The sequence below is a fragment of the Euprymna scolopes genome, chromosome 7 (genome assembly GCF_053919585.1).
Source record: "Euprymna scolopes isolate OS-2025 chromosome 7, ASM5391958v1, whole genome shotgun sequence".
NCBI classification, from domain to species: Eukaryota; Metazoa; Mollusca; class Cephalopoda; order Sepiida; family Sepiolidae; genus Euprymna; species Euprymna scolopes.
Window position 1 is genome coordinate 86,746,608 of NC_136488.1, and position 20,410 is coordinate 86,767,017.

General features: G+C 33.8%; 1 protein-coding gene across 21 annotated transcripts in view; it reads left to right on the top strand.

The window, feature by feature from the left end:
• LOC145279820 (otoferlin-like) overlaps positions 1 to 20,410 on the top strand; it is a 1,618,966-nt gene that overhangs the window by 427,642 nt on the left and 1,170,914 nt on the right. For all 21 annotated transcript variants that reach the window (XM_080131202.1, XM_080131198.1, XM_080131211.1 and 18 more), the window contains exon 6: positions 16,206 to 16,294. In XM_080131202.1, the coding sequence (XP_079987328.1) occupies positions 16,206 to 16,294 (89 nt within the window). The remainder of the gene's footprint in view (positions 1 to 16,205; positions 16,295 to 20,410) is intronic.

The window sequence follows — 20,410 nt, forward strand, 5'->3', positions numbered from 1 at the left end:
TTATTTTTTATTTCTCACATCCATTTGTGTTAGTGAAAAGATATATACAGACTCTATCACTTTGAGTGGCAGCACACAAGAAAGTAGATGAGTTGCCATAGAAACAAGAACACCATTGTTCTAAGCTTAAACGCTTGGCTCTTATGAATGTTTCGATAAATTATTTTATTTACAAAATACATTTAATCAAATAAAATAGTACATTACTTCCAATGTTTATTTATTTTTATATATATTTAATTTATTTTTATTTTCCTACTTTAATTTAAATTTAATTTAGATTTCATTCAAATTCGGAGCTGGGTTTTGCACGAAATATTCACTTATGATTGACACCATTTGAACGATACATCGACCAATGTATTTTGATATATTTTGTTGCAATATTTTTTCTATCTTTGAGGGTCAATATTTCTTGACGTTATATTATACAAATAGAGGTGATCGATCATCTTCTTCTCAGTACAAACCAATAAGTCTCTTGTGTGTCATGAGTAAGTTGCTGGAATCCATATTACATAAAGAAGTAGTCAACCACCTCAGCAGAAATAACCTTCTTAATGGCATGCAATATGGTTTCCGTTCTGCTAGATCTACAGCAGATGTGCGAACGGTTATATATTATAGGATTAGTAAATCTCTCGACAAAGGCTTCCTTTCTAGGGCAATTACTCTTGACAAATCAAAAGCCTTCGATAAGGATAAAGGCCTAATTCACAGGATTTTCAGCTACGGTATAACTGAAAATGTTTTTTCCATTATTAAATCATTTCTCTCTGATAGGCTCATAAGAGCAGTGGTTGATGGGCAGAAATCAGAGGCCCACAGTATTAATACTGGAATCCCTTAGGTGTCCATCCTGGGCCAAACTCTCTTCCTGATTTACATTAATGATCTCCCAAAACACGTACTTAAATCATTCGTCGACATCTATGCTGATGACACGACCATCTATGAAAACACATCAAAGCCCGTAAATGACAAAGTTCTCTTTGATTCTCTCTCCTCTGATCTTGAGTGCATGATATAATGGGGGAAGAGGTGGCTGGTCACTTTTAATGCATCCAAAACAAAGCTTCTATCTTTACATCATCAACGCTTTGATCTCCATCTGGCATCACTTGAAATGAATGGCTCTCGTCTTGGGGAGGCTCCATTTTTTGACAAGCTACTGGGATTGACCTTTACTCCTGATCTGAAATGGAACACATACATCAAGTCTGTTGCCAAGGCCACTGGAAAAATGGTGGGACCCTTCTACCGCTCCAGAAGATATCTCACTGCTGATGCAATTCTCTATCTATATAAAAGCCAAGTACGTCCAAGGATGGACTACTGTTGCCACATCTGGGAAGGAGATGCTAGAAGTAGCTTATCCTGCCTCGACAGAGTTCAAAATAGTCTTCGTAACTTAGTGGGAGATGCCTTTTTCTCTTCCCTGCAAACTTTCTCCCACAGAAGAGACGTTGCGAGCTGTCTTTGTTTTATCGTTACTTCCATGGCAAATGTTCGTCTGAGCTCCAATCTCTGGTCTCTCCTCGCCAATCCTTCATGAAAACCACCCGTCTAGCTGAAACCACTGTCAATAATTTTCCCCCACTCTTTATCTGTGTCTAAATCAAAACGTAGATTCAAGGAACAAAGCTTCTTTCTTAGAAGTGCACCCCTGTGGAACTCCGTTTTCCTGTTTCCAACCTGACTAGAACTTGGATGTCAAGTCCAACATAAGCAATTTCTTGATGAACCGCCCCCTTAACTAAGACACTTTATCAAATCTCCATTACTAACGATTACTACAATATTATCCCGTTGTATGCGAAATAACCCTTATCCCCGAGTGGCTTCCAGGCCTTGATAAGTGGTGATTACTATGTAAAAAAAAAAGAAAAAAAATAGAAACTATAAACCTGAATTAAAACCCATATTCAAGGAAGGATGAAATTAATGTGGACTTATCTGACCTGTATTTAAACTAAGCTAGACTCTTCAGCCATAATACCAGAATCACTCCATGAATATCCCACTTAAAACCCGAAATCAAACTGTATATAGTTGTTACATGAGACGGGATGCGCTCTTCTCATGTAAATAAGAAGGCAGACTTGATAAATGAAAATAATATTAAGAAAAGGCTAGGATCGAACCCTGTAGGCAAGTGGATAATTGAAATCCTAGAAATGCAGTCCATTGTTAATTCCTTGAGAAATAACTAAATATCATTTATGTCAGAAAAAAAAGCGATTGTCCATTCTTTTAGAATAACTGGATATTAAATATGTCAGTTAAAAGAATGGACAATACGAGTTTATGAATTAAAAATAGGTTGGATATTGAACAATTAAAATTGGAAATTCTTTGTTTGCCAAAAGTGTGTTTGGACGGACATATTTAGAAAACGTGATATAGTCACGTTGGTCGACAGTAGACTTCTGACGTCATAAACAAAGTAATTTCTCAATATATTGAGTCGGAGGGGTCGAAGTAAAAGACAATCAGAGAGATCACAATCACATGCAGTGATAGTCAGTTGGAGACTGGGAGCCCCTTAGAGGCAAAAGGTAGAAGAGAGACCATGTAGTTATACAAGTTTGAATTCCTGACATTATCAATCGGTCGACAGATGAATAAAGAAATCACGATCAATAATTTTGTAACTTTAATTAAATGCTGATCTTATTAAAAAATAATACTTAGAAAAATTACTTAATTTACAAATAGTCGTATTTCCATCAAATATTAATTTCTTTCCAGTGTTTGCGTATAGAAGTATTATTTAAAATTCCTTCTTTACCAAAAATGTAAGAAAAAATCATCGCCTTTGTGTGAAATATTAAGAACCAACAAAGCCTATTGAAATTGAACAAAATGATAAATATATTTACTCAACAAATATGTTTTGATGAATTTTATAATTTTCTATATGGCACAAAGAAATTAGTTTTTTGGAAAGAAAAAAAAAACAATAACATGCAGCAAATATGAGTTTAACATGTCTATGAAAATAGTATCGATTATATTTTAAATATAGAACTGACCCAAATTAGATAAGCTAACAAGTATTAATAAATACTCAGAAAGTAATATTGTGCTACATAGTACAATACAAATAATAAACTCACATTATAAGAGACAATTTTTAATTTACTCCTTCAGTTCAGCATCTCTTATCAGACAATGTTATTTTCGCCCTGTTTCGTTTGAATGTTCCCTTTCTTCATGTAATGGTTCACTGTAATGGTTTTCTTGAGTGAAAAATCATTGCATGTCGCAATTACTACGAGTTTCTTTTTCACACCATTACAATAATGATCATAGATTATTATAATGATATTCGAAAACGAGGCTACAGTAAAGGGAGGTAACTTTCAAATTCTTGTCCAGTGTTGCCAGATTAACCTTCTTAAAGCCAAATTTCGCGGATTTAGCCTTTTTTTAAAGCTTTTTGCCCTTCAAAAATTGTATTTGGCCTTTTATAAAGCGTAACGTACGGACTAACTAAGGGAAGAACAAGCAGAATATTATTATACGAATGTTTAAATGTTCATTATCATTACAGAATACTTATATCAATATTTGTAGATAATTAGAATATCCGTCCCAGGATAGGTAACAGTAAAATTGCCCGAACAGAATAGTTTCGCCCCACTTTTATGTCATGGAAATTAAAATAAAGATATAATGCTATTAAGCATTATTGTTGTATAATGAGGTACCAACATGCATACAGAGATATGTACTTGTGACGGAGAGTTCATCTTTATGCGTGTACGTCTCACTAAATGTCTATAGTGGTTCTTCACTATTTGAACCCTAATTTATTGTGTTGCTCATTATGTGTATATACTCGTTTGAATCGTGTAATCGTGGCCTAGCTGAGTGTCTGTTATGTTGTTGAGTGGACAGGCTCTAATACAAAAACAATTCACAGTACCTTAATTCTAGACTAACCTGTTTCTGTTGGGCGGTTCATTTCTCGGATCCTCCAGACGGCTGCACAAAGAAGCATTTCCTTGAAACAGATAACCCAACTCACCAGTTACAAAATATATATTTTTTTTTTGTTCCAATCTAGTTAAGTCCCAAATGATCGAAGGCTTGCAAACGCTTTCTTCCAACCCATTCTCTTTGGTTGTGCGCACTTCCCGCACGTCAATCCGTCTCCAATCTCAGATGCTAACTCCCTCAAATCTCGGATCTAACTAACCCGAAATTCCTGATTAGCTGTCTATTGCGTCATACGCTAAATCACACGTATGCTTAACTCAGCAACTTTTAGGTCTAACCTAATGTTTATTCTATTCTTTCAGCTAAAATTCACAACTATAAACATAATTCTATTTTTAATAATTTCTGAAAGAATGCTAATACTTGTTAAAATTCCTATCTAGCTAACTTATCAAAACATAATTCTTAACATAAGAAATTATATTTTTGGTGAAATCCTGACAATCGATGCATAGAGCCCAGAGTGATGTATACAACATTATAACTGTAAGCCTTATTCCAATGTTAATAAAAATCAATTACATGATTTTCATTCTAAAAAATCTCTTTACTTTAAGGCTTAAACTTCAGTGGTTTTAAGAAGAAAGTGAAATTCAGGGATGTTTTGCATAATTGTTGTCTGATAACTATGTGCTAAACTTAATACAAATCTGACATATTTGAATTTATAATCAGGAGGTTGATGAATATATATTAATTGATGTTTAATACCTACCGTTAAAATTTATCTGAATTTTCACGAATGGCATTTATCCTCTTTTTACCCCTCTGGGAATAAATGTTATTAAGTTAAATATAGTCTATGTTAAGACTTCTTACGTTTAGCAGCTGTGTTCCAAAATTCTGTTAAATCCTATGCATCGAAATATATATGTTACATAACGGCTGACCCTATATTAGAGAGCGAGTATATAAGCTAGTGTTAACGTTGATAAGGATCGAACTAAGTTCAAGTCCAAGTGACACAAAGTTTGGAAAATAAACGAATTTTCACAAAAGGAGCGAGAAGAGATGTTATGTAAGGTCAGGTGTGGTCACATAGGTCAACAGGTGATGACGTCACAGATATTCAGGTTCGAAAAAAAAATCTATGCAACGTTGCAAGAGGCAGATCAGTTACAATGCTGTAATAACTGAAAGGAGAACTTTGATTATCGCCAAAAACGGAATGCTCCCAAGATTTCTGTTCGTTGTACTTATTTTCAACAAGATGGTAAACTAATAAATTACAAGAATACTACTCTCTCTCTCTCTCTCACTCTCTCTCTCTCTCTCCCCTGTGTCAGCTATTTGTCTCGAACAGAAACTTAACGTTTTCGTCACCTTTTTTGTACACGTGAAAAAGTTGTAATTTTCTAAATCCACTTGATTCATGTACATACGCATACCATACTTTATGTGAATGGAGAACTGAAAAACATCTAGTAAAAATACTTATATAGTGTTCAACGTTGCGTGCATGAATTCTTGGATTTTTTTTTCAAGCATCCCGGGCAACGACGGTGCACAGGCCAGCTAGTTGATTAAAATAATATCCAAAGAGGCATATGACAGAGATGAATAGACAAGAAAAACACGTTTGTTTGTTTTTGTTCGTGTTTATTATTGTCTACTCCATTATTTAGCGATAAACATTATCCATTCGACCAATCATTTAGCCTTTGTTTGACATTCGGTAAATACTTGTTTTATTGTTTTCACCGTGATATTTTTTAATGCCTTGTTATTTGCTTGGCATATTGGCCTACGACAATTTTCCATCGGGCTAAGATCAAGCCACTTTTAAGATCTTTTTTGAAGTAGCGATTACATTCGCCTTTCTTATTGAGGTTGGCCATCTTGTTGAGACTTCTTATTAAAAAGAAAGAACAGTGTCTTTTTTTTATATGACAACAAGCAATTAAATGAAAGGTCACTTTTTAATATCATCTTTTCTGGATAAGATAAACATGACAAATATTAATCCGTACAACGACAATATGGCTGCAAGCTGAGCTTCCCAACTGTAATATGGATACTCGTGTTCCCCTTATTTCAATTTCTGGAATCTCTCCCCCACTCTCTTTTTCTCTAATATATATATATATATATATATATACCGTACTTTGGGGTAATTGCGCAAAATCCGGGGGGGGGGAGGTAATTTCGCCAACCAAAAAAAAGTTCTCTTTATATGCGTGGTTGCCAAAAGTGAACTTTTAGCTAGTTGGTGCGCTTACCCCGGTCTTGGCGCACTTACCCTAAAGTATGGTATATATATAGTAGACGACATTACCCGGAAATATTTACTTTCATTTTGCCACTCCCTCTTTTTAAACTATTTTGTTATGAGGTAATGTATGACATCATCATATATGACGTCATCATATAAGGCCTCATGTACGACGTCACCTGCTATGACGTTATATACTGCTTATATATTGTATATCATCTGCTATGACGTCATCTGTGATGTACGTGAACAAATAAACAAAACAGACAGGAATATGACCTTATTATATATATATATATATATATATATAGCAAAGTTGTTTGCACGTGTATGTGAGTTACGGCATCAGGGTAAAGCAATCGATATAAGAATCGAACTATTGTAAGCTTGCATGCCGATAATAATCAACACGCATATTAGCATGATTAACAAAAAGTATATTAACAAAAGTATGTTATAAAAGTGCACGTCATGATTCGGGGACCATAACTGCCATGAATCGCTACGCAATAAGGTTTTAGATGTAACTAGATTTATTGTCTCTGGGCAACTTCATTACTGCTAAATAGATAGAACAGCCCACCCCATAACATAAATTAATGACAGATATAGAATCTGCGCCTTTGGTTCAGTGGTTTTATCGTAGTCAGAAGTTATTGAACCGTTATCTTTGAACTTGTTATTAAAAATAGGAATTATATACTTTTTCTTTCGTCCATGGTGATCTTGGTACGTTTTTATTGTTGTTGTAATGCGTTATGGAATTTTACCAATTTTTGTCTGGCATAGACGATTTTTTTTTTCATATTTATAAAAGTTTACAAATCTCAACTCAAACAAAACAAAGTCCATGATGAGGGCTGTGACAAGAGAATAATCTTATCGTTGACTCTCCAGTATATATCCGACACAGTTAATCAACCGAGAACCACATCACTCTATTTAAAAGCATATAAGATATTAACTGATATATACTCGAGAGTCAAAATAATGAAAAGAATATTCTCTTGTCATAGTTCTAGTTATTATATTTATTAACCTCATGCATGCCATATTGCCAGTAAATTGAGGGCAAGATTTATAGAGGGACTTCTAAGTGGGGAGTTTTGTTGTAAGACGTCTGTTTATATTACATTTATGAATGTTGGTACAGTCGTGGAAAACAGGAAGAAAAGTGGTCTGAATAAAGAATCTGTTTTAGTAGGTTTTTTCTGCATCTGGAGATCGCTAAAGTAAACGGGTGGGATTTTGCTGCAAGTCAAGTTGATACAAAGGTAATTACATTGAGGACAAGTGCAGCAAGTTCATTGGAACACATTCCATTAAAGTATTTGTAAAAACAAGCGAAGGAATTCAATTCAGATTCGATGGTACGGAGACAGAACTTAGTGGACACTATGGGATCTATTAAGTTAGAGAGAACTTGAATACCTACTAGACACTACTCTCGAATGTCTAAGGTCTCTCTATGCAGCATGAGAATACTTTTCCTACAAGTAAATCCTAAGTAAATATTCGAAATCACATAGTCTTCACGCCCCCGGTTAAGATCTCAATACGGCTAACCAACACTGGCTCTTCTCCAAGTGATTTTAACACGAGTAACAGTACAAAGTTGGATACTTCACCAGATTAGATGAATTCTTGTCGGGAAATTCTGTAAAGACAAGATACTATAAGAAACGCATGACATATTTAAATCGTCAATTTGGAAATAATGTTCTCAACTTTTTTTTACTAAATCAACTAAGTGTAGAATATTTGTATATCTATGTATCTCATATATGGATCAAAGGTTAGCCCCCCCCTCACTAAACTTTCATGAAAATCACTCGTTTAATTAAAACCACTATCAATAATTTCCTCCACTCTTTATCTGTGCCTAAACCTAAACGTAAATTCAATGAACAAAGCTTCTTTCTTAGAACTGCATGCCTGTCGAATTCTCTTCTATTTGTTTGCTTTCCAGCTGACTACAATTTGGTCATCTTCAAGTTCAACATAAACAAATTCTTGTTGAACCGTCCCCTTAAGTAATCCAATTTACAAAATTTCTACTACTAACAATTACTACAATATTATTCCGGTTGACTACTGTACACTCATTAACCCTTATTCTCGGGTGGCCTTTGAGCCTTCCAAAGGTGTGACTCCTGTGTAAAAAGAAGAAGAAAAAAAAACAACTATGTATGCATTATTCGTTCATTTTGTATGAAATAAAACGACGAGTGTTAACAGTTGATTTCAAAAATAACTTGCTAGTTAGAATTCTTTCTAGAAAAACATTGGGTACTTATGGGACAGACCACGTGAAGGTTGCCAACATCCTTAAATGTGGCACATCCAAGTTGCCAGTCCACATTGCTAACCACTTATCCACCATCAGCTACCTTTGCTGTTGTTATGGAGAAGGAAGAGAGACGAAGACTCTGAGGTTCTTTATATTCTTGTTCCTGGTTCAGACACGTCTGGTTGCTCGGAAGTGGAGATCCACTTTTCCCATATTAAAAGAGCAATGTAGATTAGGCGTTCTGTTGGCTTTTTTTCCACTTCACACTTTATCCACGCATTAGTATAGCACAATCACGTTGACACATCGGTTCTCGCCAGATCACCGGTTAAGCATCATTGAGCCTGGCCAGTACCATATGGGTGAGCATCTGGGAAGGTGAGACGCTGTATGTACTGTGAGGTAAAATACCAGGTTGTGAAACGGATGCGGTCTATCCTTCTTTCAAGGGTAGATTGAACTCTCTTAAGCCGTGGTAGGCACCCCATCTAGTGATGGCATCACGATAAAAAATACCCTTGATATCCCTGGCGAGGCATCAAGTGTCCAGCTACCAACAAGATTTGAATTACACTACAAACTCATGTAGTGAGTTCAATCTTAGCTTTGGCCACACTGGATGGATGAATGAATCAATGCATATCATTTTCGATTTTCTCCATCCAGAAAAGGTATGGGTGATAACTAATTCTGAAACACCTCACTCCAGCAGCAATTTTGTCATCTTACTTGGCTGAATGATAGAATTGTTTGTTTGTTTATGTTTTTTATTTTTTTGTTTTAGTTTTTATCTTCATAAATTAAAATTGTAACTAATTAATCTTAAAATTAATTTGAGAAACTTGATTTTTGAAGTAATTTTATTTCTATTTTTAACAAATTAATTTGCAGCATCTGTTTTTCAGCAATGCGCATCATTTTGAGTGTTTTCTACTTGCAAGAGAGGCGGTGATATACGTTGGTAATAAGATAGAGAATCAGGGTTAAAGGGAGAAGAGAGAAAGGGGTGATACAACTTATCCAAACATACGCTCAACTTCCTACAGCCACATACCTAGAAAATAAATTTAAAAAATTTTTAATTCAATTTTCCCACCAAACCAGGCACAGTGCCACTTTGAAGTAGGGGGCTACTATCGGGGTCATAAGTTGCAAGAATATTATGAAGGGAGATGAACACCAAGATGTCTGTTCACATTACACTTGAACTTCTGCATCTTAGTACTATTAGGAAAGCAGAATCCCGGAAGGGAGTTCCAAAGTCTAGCAGTTCTGGGGAAGAAATTATTGGAGTAGAAGGCTTTCTTACACCTAGGGATCTCTACTGTGTAGGGGTGGGATTTAGCTGTTTGTCGGGTTTGTCAGGAGTATTTACGTCGAGGGGGCGCAAGTGCTTGTAGTTCGTCAGGGCATTCACTATTAAAATATTGTAGAACAGTCAGAGGGATGGAACATTTCGTCGATGGGACAGAGGCTGAAGCTTAGATAACAGTTCAGGACCTATCAAGTTGGCGACTCTTCTGAGACCTGTCCAAGAGTAAGAGACTAGTAGCAGATGCACTAGCCCAAATGTGACAACAGTACTCCATACATGGATGAATGAATAATATCTCCACTGGAAAATCTGTAAAACGCTGAATATCAAGCATAGAAGCAAGTCGGGGGGGCATATACCAGAAAGAATAATTGGAAATAAGTCATACATCATCCATTATGACTATGAAATTCCTACAACTACATGCACAGAAAGCGGAGCTATTAAGTCTGACATAGTGGTATGGGATAAGAGCAAGAAAGTAGCAACCCTAGTTGAAGTAAGTGTCCTTAATGATGCTGGCCCTAACAGACCTGCGAAGGAGAAGACAACAAAATACCAAGGCCTTGTGCACGATATGAAAAGAAATTGGAATCTAAGGAAGGTCTCCATCATTCCAGTAATTATAGGAGCAACCGGACTCATGAAAAATAATTACAAAAACTACCTGTTGAATATACCTGTTAAACCAAGTGCAAGAGAAATATAAACACTTTCACTCGAAGGAAACGTTAGAATCTTTAAAATGATCTCTCAATTAGAATGACTGAAATCGTGGGTGCATGTCTAGCATCCGGTAGGATGTCCCACCTCTATGAAAAAACAAAATGATAAGAAAATAAAAACAAAAGAAAGTCGGGGACGTATACCAGAAAGAACTGTTGTAAATAAGACCTCTTGGTTGGAATACATGATATAGTGGTTGAATGTCTGGCAACGGGTAGGATGCCTCATCCACATGAAAAACAACATGATGATAGAATTAGACGAGAAGCCCTAAGTCTAGGCTTCGAATTCGCCACCGCTTTTCACAAAGGTGACATAATTGATACTATCAGAAAAAAATTATGACTCCGACTTAGCAAAAGATTGCATCCAAGTCCTTATACCAACTTCACTTGGCCTACCAAATGATACCACCTTAGCACGGAGATACTCAGAAGCGATCATATAGTCTCTCCCATAACAAGGACATCTACATCAACCATGTTGATAAAAGAGGAGGTGTTATCATCATAAACATAGACGAATGTCGGCACAAAATCAAGCTTTTACTAAATGATAATAACATCTATAAAAACACTACTCCACACAACTATATGAAATAATATATATATATATATATATATATTAATATATATATATATATTAATATATATAGTAGTATATATATATATTAATATATATATATATATCAATATATATATATATATATTAATATATATTTAGTAGTATATATATATTAATATATATATAGTAGTATATATATATTAATATATATAGTAGTATATATATATTAATATATATATAGTAGTATATATATATTAATATATATATATAGTATATATATAGTATATGTATATATATTAATGTATATATATATTAATATATATATAGTAGTATATATATTAATATATATATATATATATATATTAATATATATATAGTAGTATATATATTAATATATATATATATTAATATATATATAGTAGTATATATATTAATATATATATTAATATATATATATTAATATATATTTATATATATATTAATATATATATATATTAATATATATTTATATATATATTAATATATATATATTAATATATATTTATATATATATTAATATATATATATATTAATATATATTTATATATATATTAATATATATATAGATATTAATATATATTTATATATATATTAATATATATATAGATATTAATATATATATATAGATAGATATTAATATATATAGATATTAATATATATATAGATATATATATAGTAGTATATGTATTAATATATATATATAGTAGATATATATTAATATATATATATATTTTAATATATATAATAATATATAAAATATATATTTTTGATATATAATATATATATATGTTTTAATATATAAAATATATATTTTAATATATAATATATATATATATTAATATATATGTTTTAATATATAATTTTTATATATAAAATATATTTGTTTTAATATATAAAATATATATATAACGTATATTTCGTCATATAAGGTGACTGTCAGATAAGACGGGGTACAAAATTGGAGAAAATCGTCATAAATTTATTATACATCGGTTGTATAAGCCGACTGCCAAATCACGAAACCATGTTTGTTTAGCCTAGGTTAGAGATTGCAACACCTGGTATCTTATAAAATATTGGTTTTGAAAGATGATTTTTTTTTTAATTTTAAGAGTCGTCTTATATGCCGAAATATATGGCATGTTATTATATAAAATATATATTTTTAAATATATAAAATATATGAGTGTATGTATTAATATAGTTGCACTATGATCTTTTATCTTAGCACAAAGTTCGAATCTAGTACATAACGATATGAGAGGCGTTCCAAAAGTAATGCCTTCCATTTTTATTCCACCTGAATGGATCAGAGGGGATTGCAAATTGCATCGCTATGGTGACTGAACGTATACATTCATGACGTGAATGTTTCATCCCGCTCTCTTACATATATTGACGGTGTGAGACTCTAATAAAGCAACCTCCTGTCACGGGCGTGCGTCAGAAGCAGATATGCGTCACTGAATTCCTGGCAAAAGCGCATTCGTGGTGACTATGTACAAAAATAAATTCTAGAGAACAGAAGTTCACTTGTTTCAATGGCACAACTCCTGAATACTTGGTGTTCAATGTTCAATTCTTGGTGTGAGCAATACTAAAAATACAATTGCAAATTATATAGGATTTCTAACAAGTCATGGCTGACAGAATGAGAGCCTGTTATCCCCACTTAGTGGATTGAATATACGGTTTCTTTCGAAATTCTGTGCAGATTTCTGAGTTCAACAAGCTGTATTTGAAGAAGGTTGGCAGTTACATCGGGTTAAGCATGATAAAAAATAATTCACGATGAGAATAGTAATCCGAATAATAGAAAAAAAAACGAATTATAAATCCTCATCTTAAAAATACAGATGCATTCATGTTTTTTGGTCCCGCATTGCAACTATTGGGCTATCACTGTTCGATTTAACACTTCTTAGGCCTGCATGCTTCATTAATTTGATATATTGATTTTATGTATATTTTTTTAAGTGTTTCTTTTTCTCTTTCTTTTTTTGATTTTGTTTCTTTGTTTTCTTTTGTTTTGTTTTTCGTTCCAAGAAATATTTCTGTCTTTGGGATGAAATCGAAATTTGATCATCAATGAAATATTGATTTGTCTTCATGCCTTGGTTTTCATTCTGGTTTTTCTTGGGGGAGCCGGGGAAGGGTGCATGCTAAGGTAAGAACAAAATCAAGAAATGTGTTTATACACACACACAAAAAAAAAAAAAAAAATGCAGCCACGAAGAAGCGGATTCTAAAAGTCGGGTATATCACTTTTTATTATTCATGGTTTAACGTCTCTTTAATTTTTTTAATTTTTTTTTTTTCAAATAGACCTAGGCTGATTGGCTGAAAATAACATAGTTTTAACCAATTGGCATGCCTTTGCTAACCCTCGATAATATTTCTGTATTGTAATCGATCAAGGGTCGCCAACTTTCTTTTCGAAATGGTCACATTAGAGAATCGTTCTAAAAGTAATGCTTCCTATTTTTTATTCCGCCTAGATAAATTAGATAAGTTATGATGACTGAACTCATGCATTCATGATCTGAAAATTTCATCTCTCTGATATTGACGGTGTGAAATTCTAAAACAGCAATCAGAATCAGAAATGTGTTCTTGAATTCCTGGCAAAAATGCACTGAGAATGGTGGTAACGATGTATAAAAATAAATTCTGAAGCAGAAAACGCCGCTCATTAAAATGGTACCACCTCCGTCTTCGTAACTCTTCAACTTTTGGAGTTAAAAGAATAGGGGGATTTACTTTTGAAACTTCTACAGGGTTAGTTTAACAACGTGAGGTCTTGCATTGTCGTGGAGCAGAACTGGGCCTTTTCTGTTGACTAATGCTGTGTGTTGTTTTTGAAGTTTCTGATGCATTTCATCCATTTGTTGAGAATACTTTTCTGATGAAATGGTTTTGCCTGCATTCAAAAAACTGTAATGAATGAGACCGATCGCAGACCAATAAACAGTTAGCATTGCTTTTTTTTTTTTTTGGTGTAACTCTGGCTTCAAGAAATGGCGTGGAGCTTCGTCAGTGTTTAACCACTGAGCTGAGCATCGCCGGTTGTCATAAAGAACCCACTCTTCATCGCAAGTCACAACCTGATTGAGAAATGGGCCGTTCTTGTTGAGTGGAAGAAGAAAGAAAATGACACTTTATAACAGCATTTCTTTTGGTTATCGTTCAATTCGTGAAGCATTCATTTATCAAGAGTTTTGTCTTTCCAATCTCTCTCAAGTGGTTGGAAATCATCGTATACGTTACGTCTAATTCAGAAGCAAATTCTCGAACAGTTGTGCATGGATTGTCTTTGACTAAAGCTCTTAGTTGATCGTTGTCAATATCTGATAGCCGACCACTACGCTCATTAATTTCTTAAACCAACATTGTGCTGGACGTTCAGTAATGGTTCCTGTGTAAAATGCTTCATTAATATCGCAGCTGTTTCAGCAGTTTTTGAGCCTAGCTTAAGTTAAAATAAGAAAATTGTGCGAATTTGTTTTTGTTTTTTCCATCTTGTATTCAACGTTCTAAACTAACTGTTTTAAAACGATTCCAATTAAGCGATTAGATAGAGCGAGAAACGCTCTTTTAAATGATATATAAAGTAAAGATATTATCACGAAACCTTTTTTAAAATACATAATTTGAAATCAAAATTAAAAATTCCGCAAGAACTTTCTTCTCAACCTAATAGAAGTTTTAAGTAATTCGCAATTTTGAGTATCGCCCACAGTGAGGATTGAACCTTCAACTACGGAAGAATTTCACTTTAAACTGATTATACCAACTACTTTACCTGGTACGCAACAGATCCTTACGTTGTGAAAATAGCAATCAGAAAGTCTAGTGTGTGGCGCATGCTAGTGCATTTGAATAATGAGATATGATAATATTTTACATATACTTACAGATACTATTTGAGATATTAATTAGCAATGCGAGGATTGGCGAGAGGTGAACTTGGCCGTATGCAAATTGGTTGGCGTTTACTGGCATAAAGGTGCCGGCGGGAGACCACTTGGCAGATGACGTGTAGCAAACTTCGAGGCGGTGTTATCATTGAGTGCGAAGATCAGTGGAGTTTTGAGGCAATTGTTTCTGTAACGAACTAACGAATTTGTGAGGAGTGGGTTTTCCGTCTTCGTTTTTCTATAAGGTGTTGTTGTCTTCATCGGAAACTGTCCTTCTTACCGAGAACTGAGACTTTTCGTATAAAGTGATTTCATAAGTTCGTATAAAGTTCGTATAAAGTGATTCCATAAAGTGATTCCATCGAACTGTTCAGCATTCAATGTGTTGAAAGTAAATTGTTTTCAGCAACCTGTCTTGAAGCTGAGGAGTCTCTCTCTTCCGGAAGTAGGCAGTGCCGGGTCAACCTGTCCCCTTCCTATTATTTGTTCCTGATTTTATTTACAAACTAGATGACTATTTTAATTCAGAAGTTAATCTAGAAATGATTTCATGGAACTTAACAATCTTGATGATAGTAGTCGTGAAAAATATTAAGGTACCGTTTGTGTTACTGCTTCTACAAGCCCTATTAACCATAACAATTGTAGTGAATGTAGCTCAATGATAATAACAATAATATTGATAACGCTAGAGATAAATTCTAATATGCTAATTATGATAACCTGTGTTGTGGCAGCAATAACATTCTAGTGATGAATTTGGAACGACTATGTAGCTAGAACATATTGGGATTCTGTGTTGAAGATTTAGAATATTTGGGGAGGTCTTGAGTAGTCCGTTGCTGCTATAATAATGTATCTTTTTATTTTAAACATAATTATAAAGAGTAACAAAATTAATATGATATATAATCTCGTAGTAGTAGTAGTAGTAGTAGTAGTAGTAGTATTAGTAGTAGTAGTAACACATGTATATGTCTATGACAGACTCGACATTTCAAGGCTCCTTCATGTACAATTATCTCAAGAAGTGTGAAAGCCTTGAAGACAGATCGACAGGCCGACAGCGAACTGACGATCTCTTATTATAAGACGTTTCTTTACTTGCATTTTTTTTTGTCTTTTCTTTTTTTTCAGTGCTGCTAAATTCAGTTCCTTGGTGAAGAATGTTATGAAACAAAGGCCAGATGATGATAATCGAAACGCTGGAGATGAGGCAGACACAGGTGAGTGAAACTCGTAGCACCTGACATATTCTGATCACCTGCTCATCTTGTTCACTTCTTTTCACAGTTAAATTGCACAAGCAACATTCACCTGTATCATGTGCACGTGCTTCACATGTCTAATGACGTCTTTAAGTAATAGATATTCAAGTTCTATATCATTTTAAAATCTGGAGCGTTCTGAATTTCATCACAAAATCGTTTTCAAACGATATATATATATATATATATATATATATATATATATATATATATATAATTTTAAACCGCTCCTTCTTAGGTAGAGCACTGTCGTAATGTATCTCACAGACTGCTTAATTGGCATCAATTCGAGGCTCGTTGTTTGTTTGTTTATAAATAAACAGGCAGCTCCAGCACTGTAAAAGCGGTGGGCAAGTGTCTATTTAAATGGACATTTGATGAGGTCGTTTGTGGGCACCAATTCCATGAGCCAGAGGTTAGCACTGCCGACTATAAAGTAGATGGTTGTAGGTTTAATCCCTGGCTAGGGATGGGTGCTAGTTCAGCCACACTGAGCAGCTGTGATACAGCAAAACTGTACTGTATGTGGATGACTATATATATATATGTATATATATATATGTATGTGTGTGTGTGTGTTTTATTTTTTTTATTAACGTTTTATCTGTTTGACTACATATGTTTCGGATGTTGGACCATGTTTATGATCTAACAGCTTCGTCAGGCCTCGCAGAAGTGGTTGTTAGTTATTGGAAAAAAGTGTTTTTAAGAAAAAAAAGAAAGAAAAGGGGAGAGACGGGTGTTAACAATATTTCAGTTTTGAAGATTAAAGATACATTCAATTGTATTGTGTGTGTGGGAGTAGCAAATTCAGGTAGGCGTGAATGGAGATATATGGATATAGGGAGGGGTTTGGAGAGAGGATGATAAAGAGAAAAGTGAGGGGTTAAGGGAAGGAGGGGGAGGAAAGTTTCAATATTTTAGTTTTAAATTTTAACTGGCGTTTGGTTTTTCAGCAAGGTATATTAAATAGATGGGGAGGGAGAGAAAGGGGGAGAACGTGAGGGAGAGTGAGAGGAAAAGAGAGGGAGAGAGAGTGAGGGAAAGGGTTAGTGTAGATGTCATTTTTTTTTTTACACGGACGGGGTTCGTTTAAATGTTTGTAGTCGTTACACGTCGGCTTGTTCCTTACCGTTTCTAATGTTTTTTTTATTACATAGGCTAACGCAAGCGCACATTTTTGGATTTTTACCACGCAATCTGGATCTATAATTTTCATATCCTTTTCTTCAAATCCTCTTGCTGCAGGACTTCTGATTAATTAATTATTTTGACTTTGACTTTCCATGTCTCACTGACGTTAGCAAATAGGGTACATACCTTCATAAATATTTGCTAATATTTTCTCTCCTCTAATGAGATGGTAGACATCGAAACCCTATAGGTTAAGGAGATTAGTTTTCAAAAGTATTCTTTGTCTTGCTTAGAATAATAAAAATCTTTGATATGAAACTCGACCACTTCATTTCAATAAGGGTTTTTTGAAACTCATTGAATCACAATTTAATTTATTTGCTCTATCTTGCATATCGAGCAGTTGTTATTTAAATGGGATAACTTATAGAATATTACCCTCAGTAATATTTTGTAAGTATTATAATCACAGGTTTCCATACCAACTGATTGTTAAATAAAAAAATAATTCTGAAGAATATATACATATATATATATACAAACATATATATATATACACATATATATTTATACATATATATATATACATACATATATATACACATATATATATATACATATTATATATACATATACATATATATACATATACATATATATACATATATATATACATACATACATATATACATATACATATACATATATATATTAAAGAAGCCGCCCTGACAACAATGGGCAATATATATATATATATATATATATATATATATATATATATATATATATATATATATACAGATATGTATACTAAATTTATATATACACACATATGTATATATATACACATATATATATTAAATTTATATATATACACACACACATATATATATATATATATATATATATATATATATATATATATATATATATATATATATAGCCTTCAATGTTAACACAACCAAAAACCATTAAATTTTCAGGGTACTCGGTCTTCATGGCGCTCAGACTTTTGTAAGATAACCAGCTGAGAAGAATCAGACAAACCCTGGCTCTCTACTGGGTGTTTGTCCTCCTTGTTAATAGTGAGTCTGCGTCCCTTTTCGAAGATGCGAGGTGGCATGAAAACACTTCCTAAAAACATCATAGTTTGAAAGAATTGGGTTTTCATGACAAGTGGAAGAATTGTGCCGACGTTAGGCTAGATACTTGTTCTACGAGTTGTTAAACTGCTTCTGAGAAGAATCAGAGCACACCTGCCTTTCGACTTAATGTTAGTCCTTGTTAATGAGTTCCCTCGCTTTCATGAGACGGGAGTATTGAGCATTAGCAGTGAGTAGATGCCTGTTGCCACTGTTGTAATCAGAGGTACCGAAATTCCTCCTTTCAACACTTTTTCTTAGTCATTTTACTCAGTAAGGTTTGCATTGCTGTGTGTGGAACTGTAACATTATGCAGCTTCGAATTTTCTTCTCTTGAAAGCTTGCTACGATGAGTTGGTGAGAACAGGAAATTTTTATGAACACATAAAATCATAAAATTGTCATCGCATTAACGAAACGGCTTTAATGAAGAAACCCAAGATGAAATAAACAAAAGTTACAAAAAAGAAAAACTGTTGTCTTTGAATTTCAACAAAGTTTTGTACTTTATATATATATATATATATATATATGTGTGTGTGTGTGTGTGTGTGTGTGTGTGTGTGTGTGTGTGTGTGTGTGTGTGTGTGTGTGTGTGTGTGTATTCCAGGTAGAAAGATGTTCAACAATTAAGAATAAGTGAATTTCAATAAAGGGTCGTTGATAGTGCTCAATCAAAAAGTCATGTCGATGACGCTTTTCCTGATCAAAAACCACACCGTGTCTCTAGCAAGTTCTTTTAAGAGACAGTAATGAGTCGATTGAGAATGACTCTGATGAATATTTTCTTGGTAATGGAAAGAAGTGATATCAATCTGTATATTTCTACAATCACCTTTGCTGCCCTTTATTTCTACACGGAGACGATCAAGACATCTAAAAAGTCGTCTAGCATCCTCTCTTCCTCCCGGATACCTGATTGTAGATTTCAGCAGATATTCCGTTCTTTCCAGCTGCTTTGCCTGAATTTATTTGGATGATTGTCTTCTGCCATTGTTAGCAGCTCAACAAAGCTATCGACGATAGATCTGATTGAGTGCCTCCATGTTGACTGAAGATGGCTGGTTCAGCAGATTGCTAAAGTGTTCTTGCCAGCGTTTACTCAATTCTTCTTGGTCTTTGATCAGAGGTGAACCATCAGAAGATAGTAAGAGAGAGCATCCCAACATTAAGGGTCCATAGACGGTCTTTAGTGAATCGAAAATTTTATTTGCATTGTGTGTGCCAGCATAGTGTTGAACTTCAGATGCTCTTTCCTTCCACCAGTTGTCTTGCATTTTACATTAAATGATACTTATTCAAGGAGACCGTTTCTGAGTCTGTTAAGAAGGTTCTTGAGGCAAATATTAGAGCGCATGAAGACGGTTCAACCGGTATGATGAACAAATCAAGGAAGAGTAAAGCCTATCTTGAATGGAAGAACGATGTTTTATCGAATCGCAAAGTTTTCAAAACTCTGCCGACCAAAGCGTAATCGGATCTACATAAAATAATGTGTTAATTACTTAATAAATCCTGCTTTTCAAAATATATAAAATTATATTCATTTAATCTAATACGTATTCTCACCTAATGACACCAAATCGCCATTATATTAAGATGAGATAAATAAAATTTTCAAAATTCAATAATAATTCTTTTTTTTTTTTTGAACACTCATTTTTATTTCTTTACTTCAGTTTTTGAGACTTTTTTTTTCTTCTGGTGTTATGAAGCTCCACAAACTGGTTCATCAATTGTCCTCTTGGGCAGTTATTTCATGGCTGCTCAAGCAAAGAGCAATCACAGTCGCACGCAT